This window comes from Triturus cristatus, chromosome 4_1, assembly GCF_964204655.1.
Source record: "Triturus cristatus chromosome 4_1, aTriCri1.1, whole genome shotgun sequence".
Taxonomy (NCBI): Eukaryota; Metazoa; Chordata; class Amphibia; order Caudata; family Salamandridae; genus Triturus; species Triturus cristatus.
The window spans coordinates 932,092,792-932,119,981 of record NC_140585.1 but is presented as its reverse complement, the minus strand read 5'-3'; the positions used below and the strand labels follow the sequence as shown (position 1 = coordinate 932,119,981).

The 27,190-nt window shown below is 51.1% G+C and overlaps 1 protein-coding gene across 2 annotated transcripts in view; it reads left to right on the top strand.

Moving 5' to 3' along the window:
- The window catches only part of LOC146855847 (src substrate cortactin-like), a 175,966-nt gene that overhangs the window by 55,115 nt on the left and 93,661 nt on the right, over positions 1–27,190 (top strand). For both annotated transcript variants that reach the window (XM_085653789.1, XM_085653790.1), the window contains exon 3: positions 3,673–3,746. In XM_085653789.1, the coding sequence (XP_085509915.1) occupies positions 3,673–3,746 (74 nt within the window). The remainder of the gene's footprint in view (positions 1–3,672; positions 3,747–27,190) is intronic.

Below are 27,190 nucleotides of genomic sequence, written 5' to 3'. Positions count from 1 at the left end.
GGCGTGACAACAGCGCCCAGGGTTTTCACGAAGTGCCTAGCTACAGTGGCAGCACATCTACGGAGGCAGCATATACACGTCTACCCCTACCTAGACGACTGGCTCGTTCAAGCGAAGTCAGCCCAGCAATGTGCAAGCCACATGTCCCGCACTATTCACCTTCTTCACAGTCTGGGATTCTCACTAAATTATCCAAAGTCCCATCTCCAGCCCGCACACGTACAACAGTACCTAGGTGCGACTATAGACACTCTGGCGGCCACAGCTCAGCCAAATTTAGTGAGGATCAACAGCATACAACTGCTGATCTCCAAGTTCCAACCCAATCACTCACTTCCAGCGCGAGTGTTTATGCAGTTGATAGGCATGATGGCCTCCTGCATCTTCATAGTCCCGCACGCGAGATTACATATGCGCCCACTTCAGGAGTGCCTAGCACGTCAGTGGAATCAGGCTCAAGGACAGTTAAAGGACCTAGTGTTGGTGAGCGGTCGGGCATACAACTCTCTGCATTGGTGGAACCCACAAAACCTTTGCAAGGGCCGACCATTCCAAGAGCCTGTCCCACAGATAGTACTGACAGCGGACGCGTCTCTCCAGGGATGGGGAGCTCATGTACTCCACTGCACAGTGCAGGGACTATGGACAACACAACAAAAGAAGTTGCACATCAACCTTCTGGAACTGATGGCAATCTTCCTAGCCATGAAGGCATTCAAAGTACATCTATGCAACAAGGTCGTGTTGATCCGGACGGACAACATGACCGCAATGTACTACATACAGAAACAGGGAGGAACACACTCTCCACAGTTGTCTCATCTGGCTCAGAGCATGTGGAAGTGGGCCATTCAGAGGAACATGTTCCTCATGGCGGAACACCTCCCTGGCAAGGACAACCAGATGGCGGATCTGCTCAGCAGACACAGCCACCAGATGCACGAGTGGGAGTTACACCCATCAGTACTCCAACCGTACTTCCAGCAGTGGGGTCATCCAGAGATAGACCTATTCGCGACAAGCGAAAACGCAAAATGCCAAAGCTTCGCCGCCAGGTTCCCACATCCGCAGTCGCAGGGCAATGCGATATGGATGAACTGGTCCGGCAAATTTGCGTACGCTTTTCCCCCAGCGCCATTGATACCGCTAGTGGCCCGCAAACTCCGACAACACTCCCTGACACTCGTCCTAGTTGCTCCCACGTGGGCACGCCAGCCGTGGTACACCACCTTCCTCGAACTTTCCGTGGTGCCGCATCAAAGGCTGCGGATCAAACCCGCGCACTTGACGCAGAACCATGGAGAGGTTCAGCACCCAGATCCGCAACAGCTGAACCTGGCGATCTGGCTCCTGAAGTCCTAGAGTTTGGATATCTCAACCTGCCACCTGACTGTATGGACATCATCAAGGAGGCCAGAAGACCCACTACCAGAGCTTGCTATGCAGCCAAATGGAAAAGGTTCGTCATTTATTGCGGTAATAATGACATCCACCCGCTGGACGCATCCATCCAAAACATCATCTGTTACCTCTTACACCTATATCGATGCAATCTGGCGTACACCTCTATACGTGTCCATTTGACCGCAATCTCAGCCTATCTGCAAACCAGGCAGCACCTCTCTCTATTCAGAGTGCCTGCCATCAAAGCATTCTTGGAAGGACTCAAACGAGTCATTCCACCAAGCCACCCACCGGCTCCAATGTGGAACCTCAACTTGGTCCTCACACGCTTGATGGGTCCACCCTTTGAACCTCTACACTCATGCGAGATTCAATTCCTTACCTGGAAAGTGGCCTTCCTTGTAGCGATCACTTCCCTAAGAAGAGTTAGTGAACTCCAGGCACTAACCGTTCAAGAGCCATTTATACAGGTTCACGCCAACAGGGTCGTACTACGTACCAACCCCAAATTCATGCCCAAAGTAATATCGCAGTTCCACATGAATCAGACTATTGAACTGCCAGTTTTCTTCCAAAACCCACAAACTGTTGCAGAAAGGGCACTACATACACTAGATGTACGGAGGGCCCTCATGTACTAAATCGACAGGACTAAACCCTTCAGGAAGACAAAACAACTGTTCGTTGCCTTTGCCCCACACCACAAAGGTAACGCCATCTCCAAAGCAGGGATAGCCAGATGGATAGTTAAGTGTATTCAAATCTGTTATCAAAAGGCAAAACGCACATTAACTATTCCACCACGAGCCCACTCAACACGCAAGTTGGGGGCTTCCATGGCTTTTCTAGGAAATATTCCCCTGCATGATATATGCAGAGCAGCCACATGGTCCACTACACACACATTTACAAAACACTATTGCGTAGATGTGCAGTCAAAACAGCAGGCAGCTGTAGGACAGGCTGTTCTCAAAACACTTTTTCAGACCGCTGCAGCTGGCACGGGTAGCCGCCGCCAATAGAGGGCACTGCTATGTATTCTATGCACGGATATGAATTCAGCAGCCCACATGCCTCGAACTGAATATGCTACTTACCAGTATGCATCTGTTCTTGGCATGTAGGGCTGCTGACATTCATATCGCCCTCCCTCCTCCCCGGCGCCTGTAGCAGCTGCAGCTCTCAGAATTAATGCAAGCATGGTCATCATTTTCTGTATCTACTCCATCACTGCCACAATGGCGAAAAACAATCTGAGGATGGAGAGGATGCCCATGCGCACTGTAGTCCAGGGGAGGAGTCACCTATCCAAGGATACTTCGAAGACTCTTCCAGGACAACAACGTGCAAACATCCGGACCCAACACTAGGCGGCGATCTATGCACGGATATGAATGTCAGCAGCCCTACATGCCAAGAACAGATGCATACTGGTAAGTAGCATATTCATTACTTGTACTGCTAGTCCCAGTATCACTGAATTAATGTTGCTGCTATTGGTTCCTTTAGAAGTGAATACAGTCTGTCTAGAAGTGAATACAGTGCAGCTAGAGTTGAAAGAAAGCCTCGCTGACCTAACTGGTCCCAGTAGCTATAACTCACTGGTGCTGCTGTTACCAGTGACCCTGACTCACTGGTGTATCTGCTCCTAACACCAGGTACTCACTTGTGATGCCCATCTCAGCATACGTGACTCATTGTGGCTGCTAGCCCCTCTAACTAACTTTCTACAGCTGCTTCTGGTGCGGTAGCCATGATTCACAATAACGCACTATAATGCTGGTGGCAGTGTCTTTGAACCTTTTGTGCAGATGGCCCCAGTAACAGCGACTCGCCTTTACTGCTGAGCTCTGGATCTATGAGTAAGTGGTGCTGCTGGTGCCCGTTTATGCGGCTCTGGTGCTGCTTTGAGTATTATGATTTGCTTTGGAGTTTGTGGTCCCAGTGTATGTGATTTGGGGTATTTTGCCATCAATATAAGTCTCTTACTTTTGCTGCTAGTGACAGTGACTTCTTTGTGCTGCTGGTCCCCGGATGGGACATACTGGTGCTGATTGTGCCAGTATCCGTCAGTCAGTAATACCCAGTGAATGAGGTTCTTCTAATTTCACTAAAAGTGACTTATTAGTGTTGTTGTTGCTACTATTAGTATCTAGAATTTCTACTAATACCAACATGGGCTACATCTATGCTTTTCACTAAAAAAGTGGCTCATGTGTGATGCTCAGTATCTGCTTGTTTGACTTTGGGGTATTTATCTTTTTGCAGAATGATATCTCGGAGCAGGAGCAGAGATGGGGGGCTAAAACAATTGAGGGTTCAGGACGTCCTCAACACATCAAGTAAGTGAAATAATTCCTCACAGTAGTTCTAGTGTCATATTGTGATTTTCAGCACATAGCTATAAAATAAAGATATTGCACTACGGTATATAGTACAGGATCTGTAAACTAGGAATTGTAGAATGGGTGTGATGTGTGACCTTAATATAATTTCAAAAGTTTTGATGGACATAAATCTAGTGGGACAGAATATTGCAGGTAAGAATATCACATTTTAAGGTACTTTGTATTGTATTTTGCTTTGAAATATGTCTATAATATTGTTTTGTAATTACTTTGTTGTGATTTTATCCGTTTTTATGTTCTAAGGTATTATTATTGTTTTAGAATAGTTTATTCTATTTTTGATTCGGTACTATATTAAATCATATTTCCTTGTATTTAAATTTATTTATTGGCAGGTTCTTAGGTTTGTTGGGGAATAAGGTGGGGAGCTTTTTAATATTACATTTTTATTTTTAATTTCTTAATTTGATTTAATTATTATGTAAATTATTTTATTTAAACATTATTATATAATGTGAAAGAAATTGGCAATTAAATGTAATTGTTAATCAGATTTTTGATTTTGTAAATTATCTAATTGTTTTTAGTAGTTTGTATATTATTGAATTGTATTATGGTTTGGGGTTTTGTACAATTTATTTTTTTTGTATTTTTTATGTTCATGTGTATTTTTTCAAGCATTATTTTATTTTGTTTTTGTTGGTGATGAATGTTTGTAGTAGGCTGGAAAGTGTTTTAAAAAATAATATATGGAGGAGGAGCCTAGCGCGCAACCAAGATGGCCGCGTAGGTGCGAGGCTCCCGAGGACCTCCGCGACCTCCTGCATAAATCCTGACAGAATCCTGTCCCAGATGAGGGGACTGTATTTGTGAGCCCGAGCAGAGGTGACGCCCGTTTTCCGTTTTTAAATCGGACCTCGGACACCGGCAGGAGCATCGATTGAGGTTTGCGGCCTTCTCCACGCCGGCCCCCCGTACTGGAGTTGTGGGGCGATCCGGACACAAAGTGAACAACAGCGGCGGGCAAGGCTGGGTGGCTCGCGTACCCCGCACTTTCACTTTCGCTTTTGCGCCCTCCTTGCTGCCAGGCGAGGTTGGGTTGCGGGGCGGTGTGCGGTGCTGTGGCCTCGTTGGGCTGCCCTGCCGGCCCGCCGGCTGCGATCCGTCCTGAGGAGCGGTGGTCGCCCCCCCCCCGGAGCCTTTGAACGGGATTGTCTGCCCCCTTTCTGAGGAGATTGGCTCGATTTGGGGATTGCGACCATGGCCACAAAACAAGATGGCGACCGGGCCAAGGTGAAGTCGACCCGTCGTGGCACGGCCCAACAATCCAATAACATGGACCGCTACACCCTCCAGAAGGGATCTCCAGAGGCGCTGCGTAGGTCCCCCACGGGCCCGACTGATGCTCCTGCTCTGCCCATGGACCTGACCCTCCGGGACGTCATGGGCGCCATCGCCGAGATGAAGGCCTCGGTGGACCAGCGCTTTGACACTCTGGCGCAGAAGATCGACTCGGTCCTCGTGGACGTGGGCCTCGTGAGAGCCGATCTGTCTAAAACGAATGACCGGGTCGATTCTTTGGCCCACTCTACCTCGGGCCTCACAACTGACGTGGCGGCCCTCCAACAGGAGGTGCGCAGGCTTGGCCAGGCGAGCGCCCTGATGAATCGTCGACTGGAGGATTCCGAGGGTCGGGCCCGGAGAAACAACGTCCGCATTATCGGGGTGCCGGAGGGACGAGAGGCGGAGGCAGCGGATCTGTTCGTGGAGGACCTGGTCCTCACCCACCTACAGCCTCGGGGGCTGAGCAAATTCTTTGCAGTGGAACGGGCCCATAGGGTCCCCGGGGGTAGGCCTAAGATCGGCGCCCCTCCGAGGCCTCTCATCGCCCGGATCTTCAATTTTAGGGACAGAGACGCTATCCTGCAGACTTCTAGGCTCCAAGGGCCAGTCAGACTTGACAACATGGATATTAATTTCTATCCTGACTTTACCCCGGCGGTCCAAAAGCAGAGGCTGAGCTTTCTGGGTGTCAAACGTCGCCTACGAGACCTGAATCTCAAATATTCGATGCTTTTTCCAGCTAAGCTGAGGGTGGAGGTAGATGGCCGCACGCACTTTTTTGATCGTCCCGAGGCGGCCGGGGACTGGCTGGACACTTTGCCCGGAGATCGGGGCCGGGGGGGCGGGGGGGAGCGGTTGGTGGGGAGGGCCCGCCGGATCAGGACTAAGGGACTAATGGTAGGCCTTGCTCCGAACTGTGTTATTGTCACCATTGACTGTTAGGGTAAGTTCCCCTCCTGTGGAGGTCGTGCGGGGTCTCTTGGGGGATCTCCCTCCTCCTCTGGGGGACTAGTTAGTTTTCTTTCTATGGGGCGACAGGCACACTGCACTTTGGGGGGGCTGTTTGGGCTCATGCAGGGGTGCAGGGTGGGGGGAGTTCTGTTGGGATGGGTGGGTTGGGGTGGGGTGTGGTTCGTTTCTACCGCAAGGCAAACCCTTTATTGTACTGGTGTTTTTTAGCTGCTCTCGGGGGGACAAATGATGGCTTCTGTATGTGATGGGGGGGTAGGGACCTGACTTTGTTGTCCTGGAACGTTAACGGGCTGGGGGATAGGATTAAGCGGGGTGTGGTCCTGCAGTATCTGAAACGGATTTCGCCTGATGTGGTCTTTCTGCAGGAGACACACCTCATTGGTAACTCCTTTTGTGCCATGAATCGACGTGGTTATCGTTTGGTGGCCCACTCGGGCTTTACGTCGGGCTCATGAGGGGTGGGCATTATGGTCAAGACCTCGCTACCGCTAGAAATAGACGAGGTGCGCCATGATGGGAGGGGACGCTGCACTGTTTTGGTGGGGAGAGTGGAGGGCAGAGTGGTCGTCTTTGTCTCAGTGTACGTCCCACCGGGGTTGCGGTCCGCCACCTTTGCGGACCTGGGACGCCTCCTTCTTGACCTTCCGGGGGGGCTTCTGGTGGTTGGGGGAGACTTCAGCGCGGTGGTTTCTGGGACTATGGATCGTTATCCCCCTAGGGACCTCCCCCGGGCACAGGCGTGGCTGTCGGGCCTTTTGGACACACTGGGATTGGTGGACTGCTGGCGTTTAAAGCATCCCACTCAGCTGCAGTACACCTTCCATTCGGGTGCCCATGGTAGCCTTTCGCGGCTTGATCATATCCTTGTCCCTGCGGCCTATGCCGGGAGGGTGGGGGAGTGGCGCCATTTGGCGAGGGGCATTTCAGATCACTCCCCGCTCCTCTTGCACTTTGGTGTCTTCCCGAGGGGGGAGGGCAGGGTAGCTCCAATCAACGCTTGGTACCTGCGCGACCCCACTATTCGCGCTGACTTGATTAAATCCTTGCAACGGTATTTCGAGGAGAATGTGGGGTCAGTCCTGTCGGCTGTCTCCCTGTGGGAGGCTTTCAAGACAGTGCTGAGAGGGGAGGCCCTCTCCTTTATTTCCCATGCCCGGAGGCGCGCACAGGAGGAGGTGACCCGGGTGGAGGCCGAAATTACTGAATTGGAGGGTGATTTGGGGAGTGGGGTGACTGACGCTGCGCTACACGTTCTGCACCTTAAGCAGGCGGCCTATAGGGCCCTCGTCACGGAGGCGGCCGGGGGCCTCAGCAGGGAGCAACAGGGGCGATTGTATGATGTGGGTGATGGGGCGGGCAAGTTGATTGCGTGGTTGGATAAGAAGGAGAGAGCGAGTCGTGTGGTCCCGCTGATTGAGAGGACGGATGGCGTGCGTGTCATTGAGCCGGAGGGCATTGTTTCTTGCTTCGCGGATTATTTCCGCGAGGTGTATTCCCCGGTTTCTCCCTGCTCGGAGGAGGATTCCCATGCCCTGCTGCGTGACCTCGCGCTCCCCTCCCTTTCTGTGGAGGACAGGGAGTTGCTGGATGCCGCCCCCACCTCGGACGAAATCGCCCTCGCCATCCGCTCGGTCGCTTCTGGCAAGGCCATGGGCCCGAACGGCATTCCTATCGAGTTGTACGGGCTGCGACCGGATGTACTGGCGCCCCGCCTCCGCGCGGTGTTCCTTGCGGCCCGCTCGCGGGGCTCCCTCCCGCCGGACCAGCGTCTGGCTACCATCATGGTCATCCACAAGGAGGGGAGACCTCGGGACCGGGTCGCGTCCTGTCGGCCTATCTCGCTCTTGGGTGCGGAGCCTAGGATCCTCGCCGTGGTGTTCGCCAGCCGGCTGGTCGGCGTGGTGGGCGACCTGGTCCACCAGGACCAGTCCGGCTTTATTCCCCATCGCGATACGGCTCTTGATCTGCGACGCCTGCGCGGCGTGTTGGCGCGTGCTCCGTTCGTGCGGGAGCCGGCCATCTTGGCGCCTTTGGATGCCACTATGGCGTTCGGCACACTCGAGTGGCCGTACATCTGGGCGATGCTGGCGAAATTTGGCTTTGGGCCGGGTTTCATCAGCTGGGTCAAATTGTTGTACTCGGACCCACTTGCGCAGGTGGTGGTGAATGGTCGAGTCTCGGCCCCATTCGTGCTGGGACGGGGCACGCGACAGGGTTGCCCCCTGTCGCCGCTCCTGTTCGCACTGGCCTTGGAGCCCCTGGCGGAGTGGCTGCGGTGGCACCCTTCTATCCGAGGTCTCCGTTGGACCCCCGAGTATGAAGACCGCGTGTCTCTCTATGCAGACGATATCCTTTTGTACTTAGCCTCCCCGCGCAAATCACTGATTGTCCTGGTCGATGTTCTGCACTCTTTTGGCCGCAATTCAGGCCTTGTCATCAACTGGGCCAAATCCTGTGTCTATGTGCTTTCCGGGGAGGCTCCTGTCCTCCCGCGGGGCTGTCCGATCCAGATTGCCTCGGAGGGATTTCGATACTTGGGTGTCTACATTGCGCTGGACCCGGTGGCCCGCTACGAGCGAAATTTGCTTCCCCCCCTCCGGCGCTTGGGGGAGGATGTCGCGCGCTGGAGGCGCTTGCCGCTTTCGCCGCTCGGCCGGGTGGCGTTGTTCGGGATGGTGTCGCTGCCGCGCTTCCTGTGCGCTCTCCGGAACACTGTGGACTTGGTCCCTGCGCGCTACTTCCGTGGGGTGGGGGGTTTGCGGCGCCGCCTGTTCTGGGACGGGAGGCCGCGTGTGGCCTTGGCAGGGTTGGCGCTCCCGTGGTGCGGCGGGGGGATTGCCCTCCCGGATGTTGAACGGTGTTGCTGGGCCTCCCAGTTGGCTGCGGTTGATCGTGGCCTCTGTGGGCCCGCCCTGGGCCCGGCATTTGGGGTGGACGGGATGCTCCTGCCCGGTGGCGACTGCAGTCGAGCGCTCTGCGCTGGTGTGCCCGATTCCCGCTTGGCGGGACCCACGCGTGTCGTGGTGCGGGTGTGGCGTGCGGCTGGTGCAGCTGTGGGCTGGAGGGACCGTTTGGCCCGGGCGTCACCGCTGTATGCGTCTGAGAGGTTGGGCTCTCTGTGGACCTCGGGGGGCTTTGCGCAGTGGGACACGATGGGCATCGGTACAGTGGGGGATCTCTGGACGAGGGGAGGATTTAGAACATTCGGGACGTTGCAGGCGGAGTTTCAGCTGCGGGGCAGTGAATACTTTCGGTACCTGCAGGTCCGTCACGCACTGGGCTCCGTCTTCCCAGACGTGGCCTCCATCCCGGAGTCCTCCCCCCCTGGAGGATCGAGTGCTAGATGGCCATGTTCCGGACAGCACGATCTCCCTCATTTACAAGAAATTGATAAATGATCGCTCGGGCTTGCTGACTGGCCTCCGCGAGGCCTGGGTTGCCGATGGGCTGGAGTTGGACGGCGGGGACTGGATTTCCGCGGTGGCCTCTCCGGGGGAGGTGGCCATCCCGGCTCGCCTTCGTTTCGTCCAGCTTAAGATACTCCACCGGGTGTACATGACGGGGCCAAGGCTTCTGCGTATGGGCTATGCCGAGGACGGATTGTGTAAGCGTGGGTGTGGTGCTTCAGCGACCTTTTTGCACATTTTGTGGGAATGCCCGAGGGTGGAGCGATTCTGGCGTGGTGTGCATGAGGTCCTGCGAGCGGTTACGCATGTCGCGCTGTTGCCTGAAGCGAGGAGATGTTTGCTGAATGTGTGGGAACCGACCGATTACTCGGTTCCGCAGACGCGATGGGTGACTCTGGGCTATATGGTGGCTAAACGGGACGTTGCACAGCTGTGGGGATCCCAGAGGTCCCCGGCGGTGTCGGCCTGGAAAGAACACATGGATTGGTGCATGTTCCGAGAAAAGGTGGTGTATGTGGCGCGGGGTAAGCCTGGGGCATGGGTGAAGATATGGGGCCCCTGGAACGCCTACCGTGGGGATATCTGCGAGCCGCCGTTGTTGCCTCCCGCTTCACCAGCTCCATCCCCCTAGTTTACTCCCTCCCTCAGTTCCGAGCACAGTGTTCTCCCAGTCCCGGACCTGTTTCCCTTCCCCTCTCGGGGGTTTTCAGTGGATGGTTTGGGGTCCCCCATTTGAGGAGCACGTGCTGCCACTTTCGATCGTGGGTTGCCTTGCGGGTGTGTGTTTATTTATGTTGTTGTGTTGTATAAAATGAAACCGTATTGTGGGCTCAGAGCCATATGGCCTGCGTTGTTGATACCTCCTGCCTTAGTGTCTATGCAAAGCCAAGTGCCTCATTGTATGTATGTCATTTGTTATCGTCACTTTAGCGGACGGCCGGAAGGTTGTAGGCCCATACCTGTATATATTTGAGATTGCAATAAACGGTTTAAAAATAAATAAATAAATAAATAAATAAATAAATAAATAATAATATATGTATGTAATTGCCAATGGACTAATTTTATAGGTTTTAATCCGTTAAAATAAATTTTTTGTTAATTATTTGTGTGTGTGTTTATGTATGTGTGTGTGTGTGTGTATGTATATATATATATATATATATATCTTTAATTAATTTAACTTTCCCTACTGTTGCTCATACTGGAGTGAAAATAGTAAATCTAGACAAACACTTTCTTACTGTTGCTTATGTTGGAGTGAGAATAGTAAATCTGATCCTTCTATTAGTGAGTTTTTAAACTTTTTTAAGATACTTTTTTTGTAAATTAATTTATTAAGTTATTTGAATTTAATGTATTTTTTAGAGTAATATTATTTTTATTAAAATCTATATTTTTTAATTGTAAATGTGCTGTATAGGTATTTTTGTATTTTTTTAATATATATAGTGTTTTATTGTCTATTAGTCATGATTATTTCATATCTGTCTTTATAAGTTATCTTTATTATATTTTACATTTATTTTACAGTATATATTTTATGTTTTGTATAAGTTGTATCACATGTATTTTTTAAATGTCATATTTTTTAAGCGAATATATTTTTTAAGTTACAATGGTATTTAAAATTCAATATATTCAACAGTTTTCATCTTTTCTATTTATGCACTTGAAATTTTGTAGTTTACATTCAAAATATGCAAAGTTCATATTCTGTACTTTCCATACAAAATATGTAGCCAATATTTGTGTCCTTGATATTCTTTGGAGATGTTTTGTACTGCAGTGCTCCTTCATACAACCATGGGAGTACTGTATTCAGTATTCTATAGAGCAGGTACATAGTACACTAAGGTTTTCACCACATGAATATCATATTTTGTGGTATTCCTCACCGGCTTTAGCTATGCAGGTGCTTTATCACATGTATGGCATAAAGGGATCTTCACCGAAACATTTTAGTCAAGGTCTTCACAGCAAGATTATGGCATTGTGTGCTCTTAATTATACTTTTGCTGTGGTAGAAGGGTATTCACAAGTCTACTGGTATTCTTTTTTTATTGTGTGCTTTGTTCTTGTATGTCTCATTTTCTGCATACTTTTTTGGCTTGTCTGTTAAAATGACTAAGGCCCCTATCCCACACTAGTTGGCATATTTCATGATAAGGGAGCTTCTCACCAATATCTATTTTTGCTCAGCGGGCTGTCTACTAGCTCTTTCAGTTGTTTGTGTGATTTTTGGAACTCTAAGGTTTTCATGTTCAGATTATACATGGATGTCTGTTGATGTTAAAATTGCGTGTTGTGAGAGCTGCTGTTCTATTTATTTTATTACCTGGGTATCATAAGTTTTAAAACTGTGTAGATAGGAAATTTTAATGATGGTTTCCTTCTCTTATACTCAATGATCAACATGTTTATGCCTTAATACAGCATCTGTGTATATGTGGCCCTTCTTCAAGACTATTTAGATCCCTTTCACAGCTCTTTGCTTAATATCTAACTTATTGTGTTGTGTGAGAAAAAATAAGTTGTGTAACCTGATCCTTTTTTCCCATTTGGTCTTAAATGGTCTTGTTCCGTGGTACCTGTAGGTGAAACATAATGACAAGTGCATTTCAATTGAAAGTGAAACATGTGCTTATGCTTATACAATGTCTCAAAAATTGAGTTGTATTTATATCTCTTATGTATTAACCACCAGCACCCCCCGCCTTCCTCCCATACACGTGTCCACACTTTGGGCTGCATGCACGATGCTTCTTCCTTTGTAATATTACACTCGCCTAACCTACAATGAGTTTGTGCCTCATGGTTAGGGAGGTGACTCCCTAGCCATACTTGCTGTTTTTCCCACATTTTTAGCTAGTATCGGTGTGCCCTGAAAGTCCTTAACCCCTTGAGGATTAAATTGCTCTCCTTTAGATTGGATTGCGCCTGTGCCCTAACGCGATGTAGCTCTCTCTGAATGTCTTTGGTTGACAGCAGACACAAGTTTTTGTGTTATTTCTGCTCATCAGACCATGTTGTGTCTCATAAACCAGCTTTCTTTCAGTGATTGTATCACATTATGTCATTGTAAGCCTCAAGCCCTGTGTTATGTGTCCTTGTGTGTTATTTTTATATTTGGGCTGCTTATTGTGATCTAAAAGACATTCTATTTGGTTTGTGGTCTTCAGAATATTAGTTGTCACTGAGCCTAAAGTCGGCTATAAACTTCTTAATGATCTAAAGTACATCATCAGATGCCTCATTCTTAGGGGGGCGCTAGAGAGCGCGCGGCCAAGATGGCTGTGCCTGCGTGAAACTCCCGAGCAACGGAGCCGTTCTCCTCCGGTTCTCCTGCCCGGAGTGTGCTACGGGGCTGCCGGGGCTGCCTGCTCCTACACGTGAGGCTCCGGCGCCCCTGTGAGACTTGCAGTGACGGCGGGGGCAGCCTCGGCCTGCGTGCCGCCCCCTTGGGGACCTACCCGGCGAGCGGTGCAGGGAGCGCTGGAAGCGGCGTCCGGCCGTGAACATCACCCCACCCCGCGGCCTGCCACGAGGCGGCTGGGCCGCGCGGCGAGGTGCGGACCGTCAGCGGGAGGACTGGGGACTCGCGAGGGACTCCCCTGCAGCGACCGTACACCTGGTATCTGATGATCGACTGTGCCGTGCTGACGATCGTCTACGCTGTGATCCTGCCTGTCCCAGCACCCCGAGCCAGCAGGAGCCTGCCGCGGTGGACGGTGGTGGCGGCCATGGCGGCCGGAGGCAATGGAAGCGGACATGGAGCCTGCGGCGCCCGGGGGCCCGGTGAATGACCTGGTGTGGCGGACCCCCCCCCCTCTGGGTGTGAGGTTGTGGACGGGCCCCTGGTGAGCGCCTGACTGCTGCCCCTTGGGGGCGAAGCGGATTACTGTGGTGGCGGAGGTGACCCTGGCGGCCGGGCTGTGGCCCTACTGCTTGCACCGATCGGCCGGGATCAGGGTGAGGAACCTGGGGAGCTGACCGCTTGCCTGCTGCTGGACGCGGTGGGGTGGCCGCTGCGGACTCGGCGGAGTGCGGCCTGGAGGACCTTGGCTAATGGTTGCCCACGGCTCGCGGCGCACCTCCCCCGCCGGCGGCGCTGCCCTGCGCCCTGACACCCCTGGCGTTGGCCCGACTCATGGCAGTGGGACTGGGCCCCCTTTGATAACGGCGTCTGGTGCTAACTGGAGCCCCGGTCGGCCTCGTGCACCACTGAGCCCTCTGAATGCCATCGGCGCAGCAGCTGGCCATGGGGCGGCTTCGGAACAAGCAGGCCGAGACCAGGCTGAGGGCGGACGGCCCTGACGCGACGCCGGGGCGCTCTGCTGGGACTGTGGCACCGCCTGCATCGACCCCTGGAGGCCAAAATGGACGCCATACTGGCAGCGGTCGACCGGCTGGGCAACTCGCTGGAACAAACTCGAACCTCTCTGGAGACCCGGATCGACAAAGTCACGGTTGACTTCACCTTGCTCCACGCCGACCATCGCAAGCTGGCGGACACCGTTGCCGGTCACAGCCAGGCGCTACAGGACGTGCAGCCGATAGTGCGCAATTATTCTGCCACCTTGCAGGACCTGATCGACCGCGTTAACACCCTCGAGGACCGTGCGGAGGATGCGGAGGGCTGCTCTCGGTGCCAGAACATACGAGTCGTGGGCCTGGTGGAGGGCGAGGAAGGGCGGCGACCAGAGCAGTTTGTTGAAGATTGGTTACGGGACATCCTGCCCCCAGGAGTGCTCTCCCCACAGTTCGTGGTGGAACAGGCGCACAGAGTACCGATGCGAAGGCCTGTCCCTGTAGCCCGGCCGCGTCCTTTCCTGTTTCGCCTCCTCAACTACCGGGACCGGGACGTGATCCTCCGGGAAACAAGGAAGATGGGTGCCCTGACAATAGGGGGTGGCACGGTGATGTTGTTCCCGGACTACACTGAGACCGTTCAGAAGCGGAGGAGCAACTACCTGGAGGTGAAACGCCGGCTCCGTGAACTGCACATCCAATACTCGCTGCTGTTCCCCTCGCGCCTCAGGGTGGTCACGAAAGATGAGACACGTTTTTTCGATGCCCCGTCCGATGTCTGGGACTGGCTGGAGGATACGGGCCAACATGGTGGCCCCCGGCCCGCGGACCCGGGGCCTGTGGTGCGTAGGGAGAAGAGGCTGAGACTGCGGAGACAGAGGGACCGACGTGGTGGGATGGGGCCGAGTCCCCCGGTGGCACCGAGTCCGGAGAGGATGCGTGTGGAGCGGCTGGAGGCTCTGGAAGCGGTGGCCACTCTGGGGTCTGTGAGCAGCCAGGGGGACGTGGCGGCTCGTATTCACAGTGACACTGAGACTGACCTGTCCTCCTCCCCGTCCATCCTGATTCCGGAAGACCAGGTGTTGCCAGAGGTGACCCCCCAGACAGCCGACCTTCTGGGGTGAATTCTTGTTTGATTGCACTGTGTCCCCTGCAGGTACTCCGGGGTGATGGGTGGGTTGCTGTGGACTACTCTTTGGGGGGGGGGGAGCTTTCTGCCTCTGTTGCCTCCTGGACTGTGATTTCTGGGGCCCTGTATGCTTCCATGATTGAGCAGGTTGGGGTGCTGCGGGGGTCGCGGGGCTGGAAGGGCAGTGCGGGTCCCCTTGCACACGAGCCGGGGCTGAGGGTCCGGGCTTGTTTTGATCAAGGGGGAGCGGGGTGGTGGCGATTTACACACACACACTCCTCTGGGGAGCGGTTGAGCGATTGGCAGCCCTACAGGCACACGAGGCCCTGACGGGGGTGACATGGGGCTCTTGCAGGCCAGGACCAACGGTATTGCTCTTTAGCCCCTCACAAACCCAACTTTGATCTGGTAGTTCACAGGCGATTGAGCCTTACATGTTTGGACGAATGCCCGGTTTTGGGGTTCGCCCTTGCGGTTCTGGAGTTCCTTTTGTTAATATTATCTTTACTTTTGCCTCTTTGCATTCTGCAGTGTTCTGCAGTTCTCTCACACATCATGTTCTTGCAGCAGGCGGTCTGGGTAGCGGTCCTCCTGGTCTTCCCCCCCCTTCCCCCGGCCGGCCCGCTTCGGCCTGTGGGCCTAGTGTTGTCCGCACTCTACACCGATGGCTGACACTGCAATAGTCACATGGAACATTAGAGGCATGCACACACCGGCCCGCAGATACTCTGTTTTTGCCTACCTCCAGAGGCACAGGATAGGGGTGGCCCTTCTCCAAGAGACGCACATGACACGGCCAGAGCTGGACAGGCTGCGCGCCCGTTGGAGGGGACAGCTTTTTGGGACCACATATTCTGCGCATGCTCGGGGTACACTGGTTTGGGTACGGGCAAGCACACCCTTCACATGCTCCGAGGTAGTGCTTGACCCTGCTGGCCGATACGCCTTGGTGCGGGGGAGGCTCAACGGGCACTCTGTGCTCCTAGGATCTATCTATGCCCCGAACGTTGAAAAGCCATCGTTCCTTGACCGCCTCTCGGTGACCTTGACCCCGTATGTGGGTCTTCCCTGGTTGCTGGGTGGGGACTTTAATGCCGTGCTGGACACGAGCCTTGACAGATCCTATCCGCCACTCCGTAGCACACAGGCAGTCTCGAACGCGAGGAACCTTACTGATTGGTTGTCACGGTGGGCCCTTCATGACGTCTGGCGCACCTTACATCCCACTGACTGGCTCTATTCATATTACTCTACGGTGCATGATCTTCACGTCCGCCTCGACAGGGTGGTGAGCTCTCCGTCGCTGGACCCTTTGATAATCCAGGCGGACTACCTGGGCCGGACTCACTCTGACCACAATCCTCCTAGACTGCGTCTCTGCTGGGACCCGGGGAGACCCCCCATTCCCACATGGCGCTTGCAACCGGCTGCTCTTGAGGACGCGGAGTTTCGGGCCTCGCTCAGCACAGCGGTCGAACAGTTCTTTGACCTCAATGAGGGCACGGCGGGGAGCACGTTGACAGAGTGGGCCGCGCACAAATCGGCCATGCGGGGACATTGCCTGGGGGCGACAGGGAATATCCGTAAGCAGCTTACGTTGCTACTCACCGCTCTGGAAACTCGGCTACTGGCATGCGAACGCCATAGCGAGGGTGGTGGGCGTGACTCGACCAGGCTGGCCCGGCTCCGGGCACGCCATGCTGAACTGTTGGAGAGGTTGCGTTGCCACAACTACGCTGCCCATTCGGCACGGGTCCACGCTACGTCGGACAGGGTGGGGCGGTTGCTGGCCTGGCTGATCCGACAGGAATCGGGCTATGCGCCAATAGCCTCCATCCGTGGATCGGACAGGGCGCTGGTGCACACGCAGCGGGAGATCCACCAGATACTCACGGCACACTACAAAGACCTGTACACCTCAGTGGGGCGTCGGCAGGCACAGGATCTCGATCTGTTTCTGGGGGCCGCAGGCCTCCCCACAATTCCGGATGCCCACCAGGAAACATTAGAGGGTCCCCTCACTCTGGAGGAGATGGGGGACGCAGTGGCCTCACTGGCTTCTGGCAAGGCGCCTGGGCCGGATGGTCTCCCGGCAGAATACTACAAAGCATATCGGGAATCTCTGGTGCCCCGACTGCACGCGTTATATCTCACAGCCCTTGAGGAGGCAGCCCTGCCCGCCTCCATGAGGGAGGCCTACCTGATCTCTCTACCCAAGCCGGGGCGTGATCCTACTAATCTAGGGTCCTATCGCCCCCTTGCCCTCCTCAACACCGATTACAAAATCCTGGCCAAGGTTCTAGCGGAGCAGCTGGCACCCACTGTGCCTGCACTAGTGCACAGGGACCAGAATGGGTTTGTGCCGAAGCGCAGCACTTCGCTTAATCTCCGCCGGTTCTTCTGTGTTGCCGCACACGGTGCCCAGCATTGGCCGCGGGCGGGCTGTCTAGTGTTAGACCTTGAAAAAGCCTTTGATTGCCTAGAGTGGGGCTATCTGGTGGCAGCATTATCGCATTATGGACTAGGCCTCGGGTTCCTGCAAATGGCGGCGCTCCTCTACAAGAACCCTGTGGTCCGGGTAAGAACTGGCCCATACATTTCCGAGGCCATCTCGGTTGGCCGAGGTACCAGGCAGGGGTGCCCCCTCTCGCCCCTCCTTTTTGCGCTTGCCATAGAGCCCTTAGCGGCCACCCTGCGGAGGGTGTTGACGGACGGCATTCCAATGGGCGACACCACCCATCAGGTCTCCTTATACGCGGATGACCTCTTGATCTTCGTACGGGACGTGGCGAATATTTCAGGGGACCTTGAGCGGGTTCTCACGGAATTTGCAACGCTTTCCGGGTTAAGGGTGAACGCGGCCAAATCGTGCCTTTACCCGTTCTGTGCTGATGCTCTGGATCCCCAGTTTCAGTTAGGGGGTGTGCCTGTCAGGTGGCAGCCGGACACCTTCCGTTACCTGGGCATCCAGGTGTATCGGCGGCCGGCTGACTTGGTGGAGGGTAACTTGGGCAGGGCGGTGACGGCGATCAGGGCCCAGATGCGCTTCTGGGGCACCCTCCCCCTCGCGGTCACGGGCCGCATTGCACTGGTCAAAATGGTGGCCCTGCCCAGACTCCTCTACTATTTTGCTAATCTGCCGACCTACGTTCCAGCGTCCTTCTTCGCCACCTTGGAGCGCTCCCTCCGGGATTTTGTATGGGGCAACGCACGTCACAGAGTGGCGCTCTCTAAGTTGTACCTCCCCACGGGTCAAGGGGGACTCGCGATGCCATGCTTTGCGCACTATTACCTAGCAGCACAGCTGCAATGGGTGGCCAGGTGGTTGGCCGACAGGGAGAGAGATGACACGGCATCCATGGAGCCGCCACTCCCCCTGACGGATATTATAGCGTCGTTCCACCCGACGGCCAGAATGGTCAAGCCGGGCCCCCTTCTAGTGGCAGTAGCCTACAAGTGCTATCGGCGTGCCCTCTACTTGACCCGGTCGCATACCCCATACGCTCCTGCCATGCCAATTGAGGGTTCACCTAGAGGTCGAGGGATACTACGCTCGACGGAGCTTGCGGAATGGCCAAGCCAATTGAGGGTTCACCTAGCGGTCGAGGGATACTACGCTCGACGGAGCTTGCGGAATGGCACGCGGCGGACATCTGTACGCTAGGGGACCTCTACCGCGATGGTGCGCTTATACCGTTCGCTCAACTTGCGGAGGAGACGGGGTTACCAGCCGGTCAGTTCCTCCGCCACCGCTCGCCAATCGCGACGCTGATGAACCGGTGGGGTGCTCTTCAGGAGGAACCGGCACAACACCTCATGATGCAGTACCTCCATGTCATGGGACGGGGCAGTCACATGATTCGTTGGTTCGCAGCCTCCCTGCGCACGCAGGTGGCGACGGACCTGTCTCCATTGCGGGGTAAATGGGAAGTGGACCTGGATCGCCCCATGGCCGACAAGGTGTGGAGGGATACGCTACGGGGACCCACACGGGTCCCCAGGAACCTGCGGTTTCGCCAAATCCAGTACTTTATACTGCACAGAGCATAGCTCACTCCCAACTCCATCAATCGCTATTTCCACCGTGCGGACGCTGAATGCCCACGCTGCAAGGCTCTGGATGCTGGACTGGTGCACATGTTATGGAGCTGTCCAGCGCTCGACTCGTATTGGCGGACGGTGCACGGAGCGTTGGGTACTTGCGCCGGTCCGCTGGCGCGGCGGGAATTGCCGGCCTGTCTGTTACACTTGTTTCGTAGAACTCCCCCCACGAAGGTTGCCTGTCGCTTCCTCGACCTGGGCCTGATCGTGGCAAAGCGGTTAATTACTAAGCGCTGGAAGGCGGCTGAGCCCCCCCGGGCGCAGGCGTGGCGGAGTTCCCTGCTGGTGTGGGCGGGGGCGGAGGGTACGGCTCTCTTCCGGGAGGAAACGTTAGGCCTCAGACGCACACCCATTGCGAATCAATGGGACGTACACTTACAAGCCCTTATGTAACTGGATGGGGATGCCCTGGGACTCTGTGGGACACATACTGCGGAGACACTCCCTGGGGGGGAAGGGAACGGAGGCGAGACTGGGGGACCCACTTTGGGGATTGGCGGGGAGGTCTTAGCTGAGCCGGACAGATGTGCGGACAATGACATTTGCCTTTAATGGAACGATATGTAACGGGGGACGGGGGCCGGGCTGGGGGGGGGGGGGTGGACTGGGGGGAGGTATCTTGAGGGTCACGTGGTCGAAGACCGAACCTGCTGCTGCTGTTCTGCTGGGCTTCTGTTGTTTAACCTGTTTTCCTTTTGTTGTTTCATGAATCTGTTTAAATGCGGGCGGTGGTCCTGACACTTATCAGTTTGCCTTGCTCCACACATGGTGGTGGCGATAGATCCTGTGGTTCACCACATTCACAATTGGCGGAGACTCCTCCGAGTACCTGACTCATTGCCTGTGAGATGTTCCATTTATGATTTATGCTGTGTCTATATTAACAAAATGCCAATAAACAGATTTCATAATAATCAGATGCCTCATTCTTAGGCTGCATGGGATATGTAGACCTGTCTATATTGTGGTTAAGTTGTAAAATGTACGGACTGCTTAACTTTGCTGGCTGGTGCCGTATGTCCTACATACATGAGGTCTGTAGTCCCTACAATTTGATATTGCATCTAGTATGGTTTATTTCTCATAAGGTTCCAAATTCTTTTCTGTCAGGCTTGTTGCTAATATAGATGGATGACGGCCCACTACTCTAGCATTGTCGTATTCATCAAAATGGAAAACAACTGGGTACCAGTACAACAGCCCACATACATATATATGGACTAGGTTTGATATTGACTGCCCTTAGTTTTGTGATTAAGCTAGGGTGTTCCAAATGATCTCGTCATTCAGATCCATAATGTGGGTGGACAGTCTGTAGGTCCATTTCTGCTCTTTTAACCATAGTAGTTTGGTGATCATTGTTTCATTGCTTGTGGGTTTCGTGTGATTGGTACTATTCAATAGGTTTGCTGTTGTGTGTTACATTTTAATATAATGGGACACTAATTTACTTATTTATTATTTTGGCACATCTGAAGTACTTTTATGTTCTAGGATGCTTGCTCTGTTTATTATGTTCCATTGATAGACTGGGAGATTGTACCTTGAGCTTCTTTCTCCTGTGCCCCCATAAGTTTAACTTTACTCTGTGGCATTCACCACAAGCTTTTGATATATAGGGCGTCTTTACCAAAAGCTACTGGTATACAGGATTTTCAATAACAAGCTTGTTGTCTTGTGGGATCTTAACAACAGGCTTTGGTTCAATTAGGCCTTCACAACAAGATTATGGGATTCTTTGCTCTTCACCAAAAGCTTGGCTTTGGTAAACTGAAATCTCCCAAAAAAACATATAGTATACTGGGGTCTTAACCTCAGAGTTATCATATCAATATATTAAGAACTTCATCACAGCCATATGGTATACTGTGTATTTGTCAAACTCATTGTATGCTTGTGCCTTCGTTATAGAACTGTGGTATGCTATAGTACTTACCTGAAAAGTACGGCACAATGGACAGTACAATTCAAGCGTCTTTATATGTTTTTGTGAAGTGCTACATTCCGACTTCTGCTGCCTTGCATGAAAGTGGTACAAGATTATGACAAGGTGGACTGCTTTGCACTGCAAAGCCTCAGACACTGGCAATCTGCCATACAACAGCCATCGCCGGTGTGCAAGTGCAGGATATCTGGTGGAAAAGGCTTGAGTTTTTCAGTCCTTGTGGCAAGAGCGGCTCTTGGGTATCTGACCACGTGATGAGGGAGAGCTGTTTTGGATGCCATATTTTGACTTCCTGTTCGTAGTTTGATTTGTTTAAGTCATAGGCAGACCACAAGAGGTGTTTTTAGGCCCCTTCTTAACTTGAGGGATTCCTCTTCCAGTCTGATGGGCGTAGGAAGGGCATTCCAAACAGTCGATTCTTAGTATACTGGGGCCTTCACCACAAGCCTGCGATGCACTGAGATTCATCACGAAGGGCTTGTGGTAGCAATTTATCATTTTAAATGTTTCTATTTCACAACTTGAAGAGTCGACTAAGAGAAAAAGTAGACCACTCCAGTGTGCTTTCTCTTGCCTTGCCCAAAAGCACACTGTCTATGCTTAGAGTGGTGCAGAATGCAGCTGCATGTCTACTTCTCAAATGTCCTTTCTTATCTCCATCACAGGCCATTTGCAGAGTCTGCATTGGCTCCTAATACATAATTCCATTATATTCAAAAGCGTTTGCATTAGCTTTAAAGTTCTTCATCATAGCAGCCCGTTCTTCATCAAACAAATGTTTCTGTGGTACATGCCACCCAGAGGTTTATTCTATTCTGGAGCATTTCTTCTCAAGGACAACCCTTCAGGGGGGCAGGGTCTACTATTTCCAAACAATTACTGCTTGGAATTCTTTACCTCTGGAACTCGGAAGTCAATCTAGGTGCTTGGAATATAGGAAGAAATTTAAGACTTGTTTTTGTCAAACAGCTGTATTGAGGTACTTCTGGTATCTGCATGTTTTACAAGTACTATAAATATATAAATAATATATAACTTCTGAAAAATATATCGATTTCACTGCAACAGCTACACGATAAATAATTTGAGACCTCTGAGTTTATCTGGTGAATCCTGTATTTATTCTAAAATGACAGCATTCAGAGTAATGTGACAACAAGAAATATAGATGCCATTTGGACTATTTAGCAATAAAGTATTTCTTCCTGTATCAGCACAAGCTTACAGTGGCCTATGACCTCTGACAGTTCAATTAGGCTGAAGGAAATCAGTATACAATTCTTTCTAAGTTGTAGGCAGGCTAGTGCATCCGACTGGCGTTCCACCCAAAAGCTGCTATTTAAATAATGATATAGATATTTTATAACCTGACTATTAGATCTAATCCTAATCCTAGCCCAACGTTATTAGGAATGGAGGAATCGCAATCAAATGTTTATAATGTTATAATGCATTGTTTACAGTTGTATAGTGCTAGTGACAATTTCTATGGTATCTTACCACATTCTCACTTGGTACCCCTTCGTATTGAACTAAAAAGTCATCATTCAATCACTTGTATTTGATGTTTGTTGTATTTTGGGCATGAGAGGTGAGTAGAGAGTGAGTGTGTTAACTATTTTGTTCATAAGTGGTTTGTGTAGGCTAGAGTGAATTTGAATTGCGTTTGATATTGGGACATCTTGTAGAGTTTTTGTTTATCGACAAGAGAGCAGCAGGTCTGTTATGTTTTTGAGCTGTGGGTTGTTGGTTGTCCATTACTTCTCTGGGGCAGTGTTTATTATCTATGCATCATTGTCCAGATGGGTAAAATGAGGCGATGTGGTGCACATAAGGGAATGGTGTATCTATTGGAGATTTATCCCCCTCACCCACCGACCATGCATGTAATGTTGGCATCATCCTTGACTCCTCGCTCTCAATAAACCACTAAATCAATGCCATCTCATCCTCCTGCTTCCATACGCTCCATCTGCTTTGAAAGATCTTTAAGTGGATTCCCACTGAGACCAGAAGAACGGTTACCCAGGATCTTGTCAGCAGCAAACTCGACTACGGCAACGCACTCTACGCCTGCACCACACAGAAGTTCCAAAAGAAATTGCAAAGAATCCAGAATCAAGACTTATCCTTGACATCCCCCGTTGTAGCCACATCTCCGGTCGCCTGAGAAACCTCTACTGGCTCCTGATCAACAAAAGAATCAACTTCAAGCTTTTCACACACGCCTACAAGGCCCTCCACAACATCAGACCTGCACTCCTTTACCACCACCTTTCCTTCTATGCTCCCGCCAGACACCTCCACTCCCCAACCTGGCCCTGGCCACTATCCCACGGATCCGCAAGACCGCCGCCGGAGGAAGATCCTCCTCCTATCTCGCAGAAAGACCTGGAACTCTCATCCTCTACATCTCAGGCAATCATCCTCACTTCCTCAATTCAGGAAGGACTCAAGACCTGACTCTTCAACTGAACTGGCTCTTCGACTGATCTGCAGAACCCCCTACCCCAGCACCTTAACGGGTGATTAGCCGCGCTCTATAAGAATCTTGATTGATTGATCCAGTCTTGATTGATTGATCCGAATGGTTCTAAGATCTAGGTCACTGTGCTGCATGACATTTCTGTTGGATTGACTATTTTTGCATGCTATATGGCTACAATGCTGTATTACACACATAAAGGTGTAAGAGTTCTATCTAGTGCGTGCTGTTTGAGCGCACCCATATGGTGTCAAAATGTTTTTTTGAGTTTTCATAACACATACCTTCTCCTACAACCATAGGCCGATAAGGTGCTATGTGTGCTATAATCAGGTGAACATCTTTCTTGCCCTTCCCTCCCACCAACACTCCCTTGGTATACCCACATCTCATAAGTGAACAAGTTACTTATAGTTCTAACCCCATTTTAAAGTCTTCCCATTTGGTGATTGGCAAGCATTACACAAGTCAGTCTTATTAGTGCCTGTTATTCTTCCCCACATTTACGGGCATATTTTCCTCATGGTAGCAACAAAGCACAATGTACTGGTATAATGTGGAGTGCTCCAAGGTACTGTGTCTGGCACAGTTCCCTGTAGTCGCAAGAGAGGATTGCTATATATGGCTTCCAGTCCTTTTCATAGTTTTTATGTTGTTGTTCCACATACTATGATATTTCCTCCATTGCCAAAATGTCCCACATTCTATTAAACAAGTCTCCTTTACCTCACCCCATTTCACCAGTATGATTTGGATTTCTGCTGTTGTGGTTATTGTGACTTGTTTATCCCACATTGACTTGTGTGACCTCCCCACCTAGCGATAGGAGCCCCAGCAGAATAATTCCTGTATCTCTTTCAATATCTACTTCAAATGCTCTTTCTAAATGTTTCAGTATTTCTTCTTCATACCTGTCACTGTGTCTGGAGACCCACATCCCTGCCAGCAAACACAGTTTTTAGTTTTACCTTATTCTACCAGTTTATGTGGGGTTCTATAGGAGTAGGAGATTAGCTTATATAGTGTTCCTCTTATCTAGCAGATCTTAACTGATATACACTCTTTATCGCAAACCTTGCTCCATATTTTTATTGCTAGGGTTCTCCCCAGTTCCTTTTTCCATCTCTTTTTTGTGCTGGCAACTTGGATGTATGCTGTCTGTCCATTAACTGTTTGTAAATAGCCGAGATTGTGATTTTGATATAATGGGTTTTTTAAAGCACTTCTCAAAGTTTGTCAGTGGTTTAGATGTCCTCTTTTTCATTTTGTGTTGAAGAACCCAGCATCTGACCTGCATGTTTGCAAAGTGTTTATTCTCAGTGAGATTAAATTGATGTTTAAGTCCTTCGATTGACTTGTTTTGCTCATCTTTGAGCCCACAATTGCACAGTTACTGTCCCTCCATTTTGTAAAGGCCTATTTATCCATTGCTGGCTGCAAATATGGATTAATGCAAATAGGCTTAAAGGGAGAAGGAAACAATGTGAAACCCCCTTGGGCTGCCACCCTTATTCCAGTTCGCCAACGTAGGCCCTAACACCTAGGTCTCCGGGCCATCCATGGGATATGCCGTGTTGGGGTGGTCGCTATCAAGTATTCTATTCCACACCACTGTTTGTGAGTTTCAAGTTACCCTAATTCTCCTAGGTAGCTTAGTGATGTGTTTGAATGAGAGATACTGCCAGGCCCCTTTGATATGTTGGTCTATATATGTGTTTTGCTGAGATCCTCAATTGTCAGTGTGACTATAATTATTAATTAGGGAGTGCTGTTGGTGGAGGCTTCTTCTGGGTAATGTTATGGGGAGTGTTTGAAATAAATATGCGATCCATTGTAAAACATTAATTTTAATAATTGCTACTCTGCCATATCAGGATGGGTCTTGTACGTTCCACCTCAAGAGGTCTGCTACTTTAGCGATGGAATGGCACAAGTTTGACTCCAAGATAGATGATTGCATCTGCTCCCAGTTTGACGGGTAGCACTTTCCAGAGTTCTTGCAGTTGGTTTTATGGTGTATGATTGAAAAGCACTTCAGCATTTTCTATATTAATATTAATCCCGCTCTTGGCCTACATTTTGCCAATTATTTTACTAGGCGACCTACTGATTGCTCTGGGCTTCATATCATCACCATGATATTGTCTGCAAACATTGTCAGCTTAACTATGTATTGTCCAATGTTGGCCCTCATTAGCTCAGAGTGTTTTCTAATGGTGTTAGCTAAAGCACGCATAAAAGAGGTTAGGAGTGGACAGCCTTGTCCGGTGCGCCTCTCGATGCTAAACGAGTCACAAGTTACACCATTGACTCGTATATGTTCCTTTGGAGATTTCGAGCCTGCTTAGGCCCAGTTTAAGAAGCTGTTTAATCAAAGTTAAACTGTTCTTGATTATCAAAAAGGAGAACAAATTTTGAGAATAAGTTACAATCCAACTCAATAGTGGCTACAATCTAGCACTGCCGAGCAAACATCCCTGATCAAGTTTACACCCCCACGTGCAGTGACCAAAGGCGCCTCGCAATTAATGTGTCAATTTAGTACAAGCTGCTTCTCGTGTTCTTGAGTCACGCAGGCTGAGGCGCTTCTCGTGTGTGCCCTTATGTAATTGTATGAGGCTTGTCCATTCTGTTTCTCTTGCTTATGTGTCCGTGGTGTGAAGCTGGTTCTCTTCATGTCGTTCCGTAGTTGTCATTTCAGTTTGCTTCTGCCCGGTTCCGTCCGCATCCTGAGGCTCTTCTCGCGTGGTACATTGCATTGGGGTCTATGTTGTGGTTCATGTGACGTGCACGGCACGGAAGTAGCAGAATGTACGAGCGCCGAATGCTGAGCGCGGCTGGACACGCGCTGGCACCGCTAATGGCGCACCGCCAGTGGCGACTTCAGGAAGGGGAAGTGCGGCTTTTAGAGAAGCTGCCTTATTAGGCCCTGCGGAGCCCAAGTGACGTGGAATGTGGTCTAAGTGGTGTCACTGTGTCTATTCTATCCGACCTCAGGTCCCATTTAGCAACAAACTTTACAGCGCCGGGCTCGGCAAAGCGCTCGTGTCTGACACAAGCCGCTCAGCCCAGCCCACCTTGTTTTTCGCATCACACAAACCATGCCAATTACAACCTACCGTACGCGTAGCATCGCATGACACCTCCTGACTTTGAACCGTTCGGGCACCCACTCAAACACCAAAGTGGTAGACAGCAAAGAGGCACCCACCAGCAACCCACCGAGAGTGGTGGTGGACACGCAAATGGGTGGTGGTTGGGTCAGGGCTTTAAGTGGGATGAAAAATCTAGGGTTCCAGATACATAATACAACCAGTGACGTTACATCTACAACAAGCCAGGACTATTGGCTTTGTCAATGGTTGTTAGTTGCATAAGATAAATAAGCAATGATTAAGGCTTGGTTGCATATAGTATTGAAACTGCTTCAGTTCTGAAATGACGAGACTGTGAAAGAACTATAACGAGTCTCTTTGAAGTTACATCAAAGGCCCTGAACTGTCATGATGAATATGTATTAAACATGTATTTACATCGAGGCAGTTGCAGTGACTCTTCCACGTCTATGATGAATTTTATTAGTCACACGTTTTTGCACTTGCACTTTAAAAATGTGAAGGCACACCTCATGCGTGTCATGTGATCAAGGCTGGGAGGCCGAAACGCGTCATGGCGGTGGTGCAGGGGCTTCATTAAATGACTTTGCACCGATTTATGGGTCCGCATTCATCTGTTCCTTGGAAG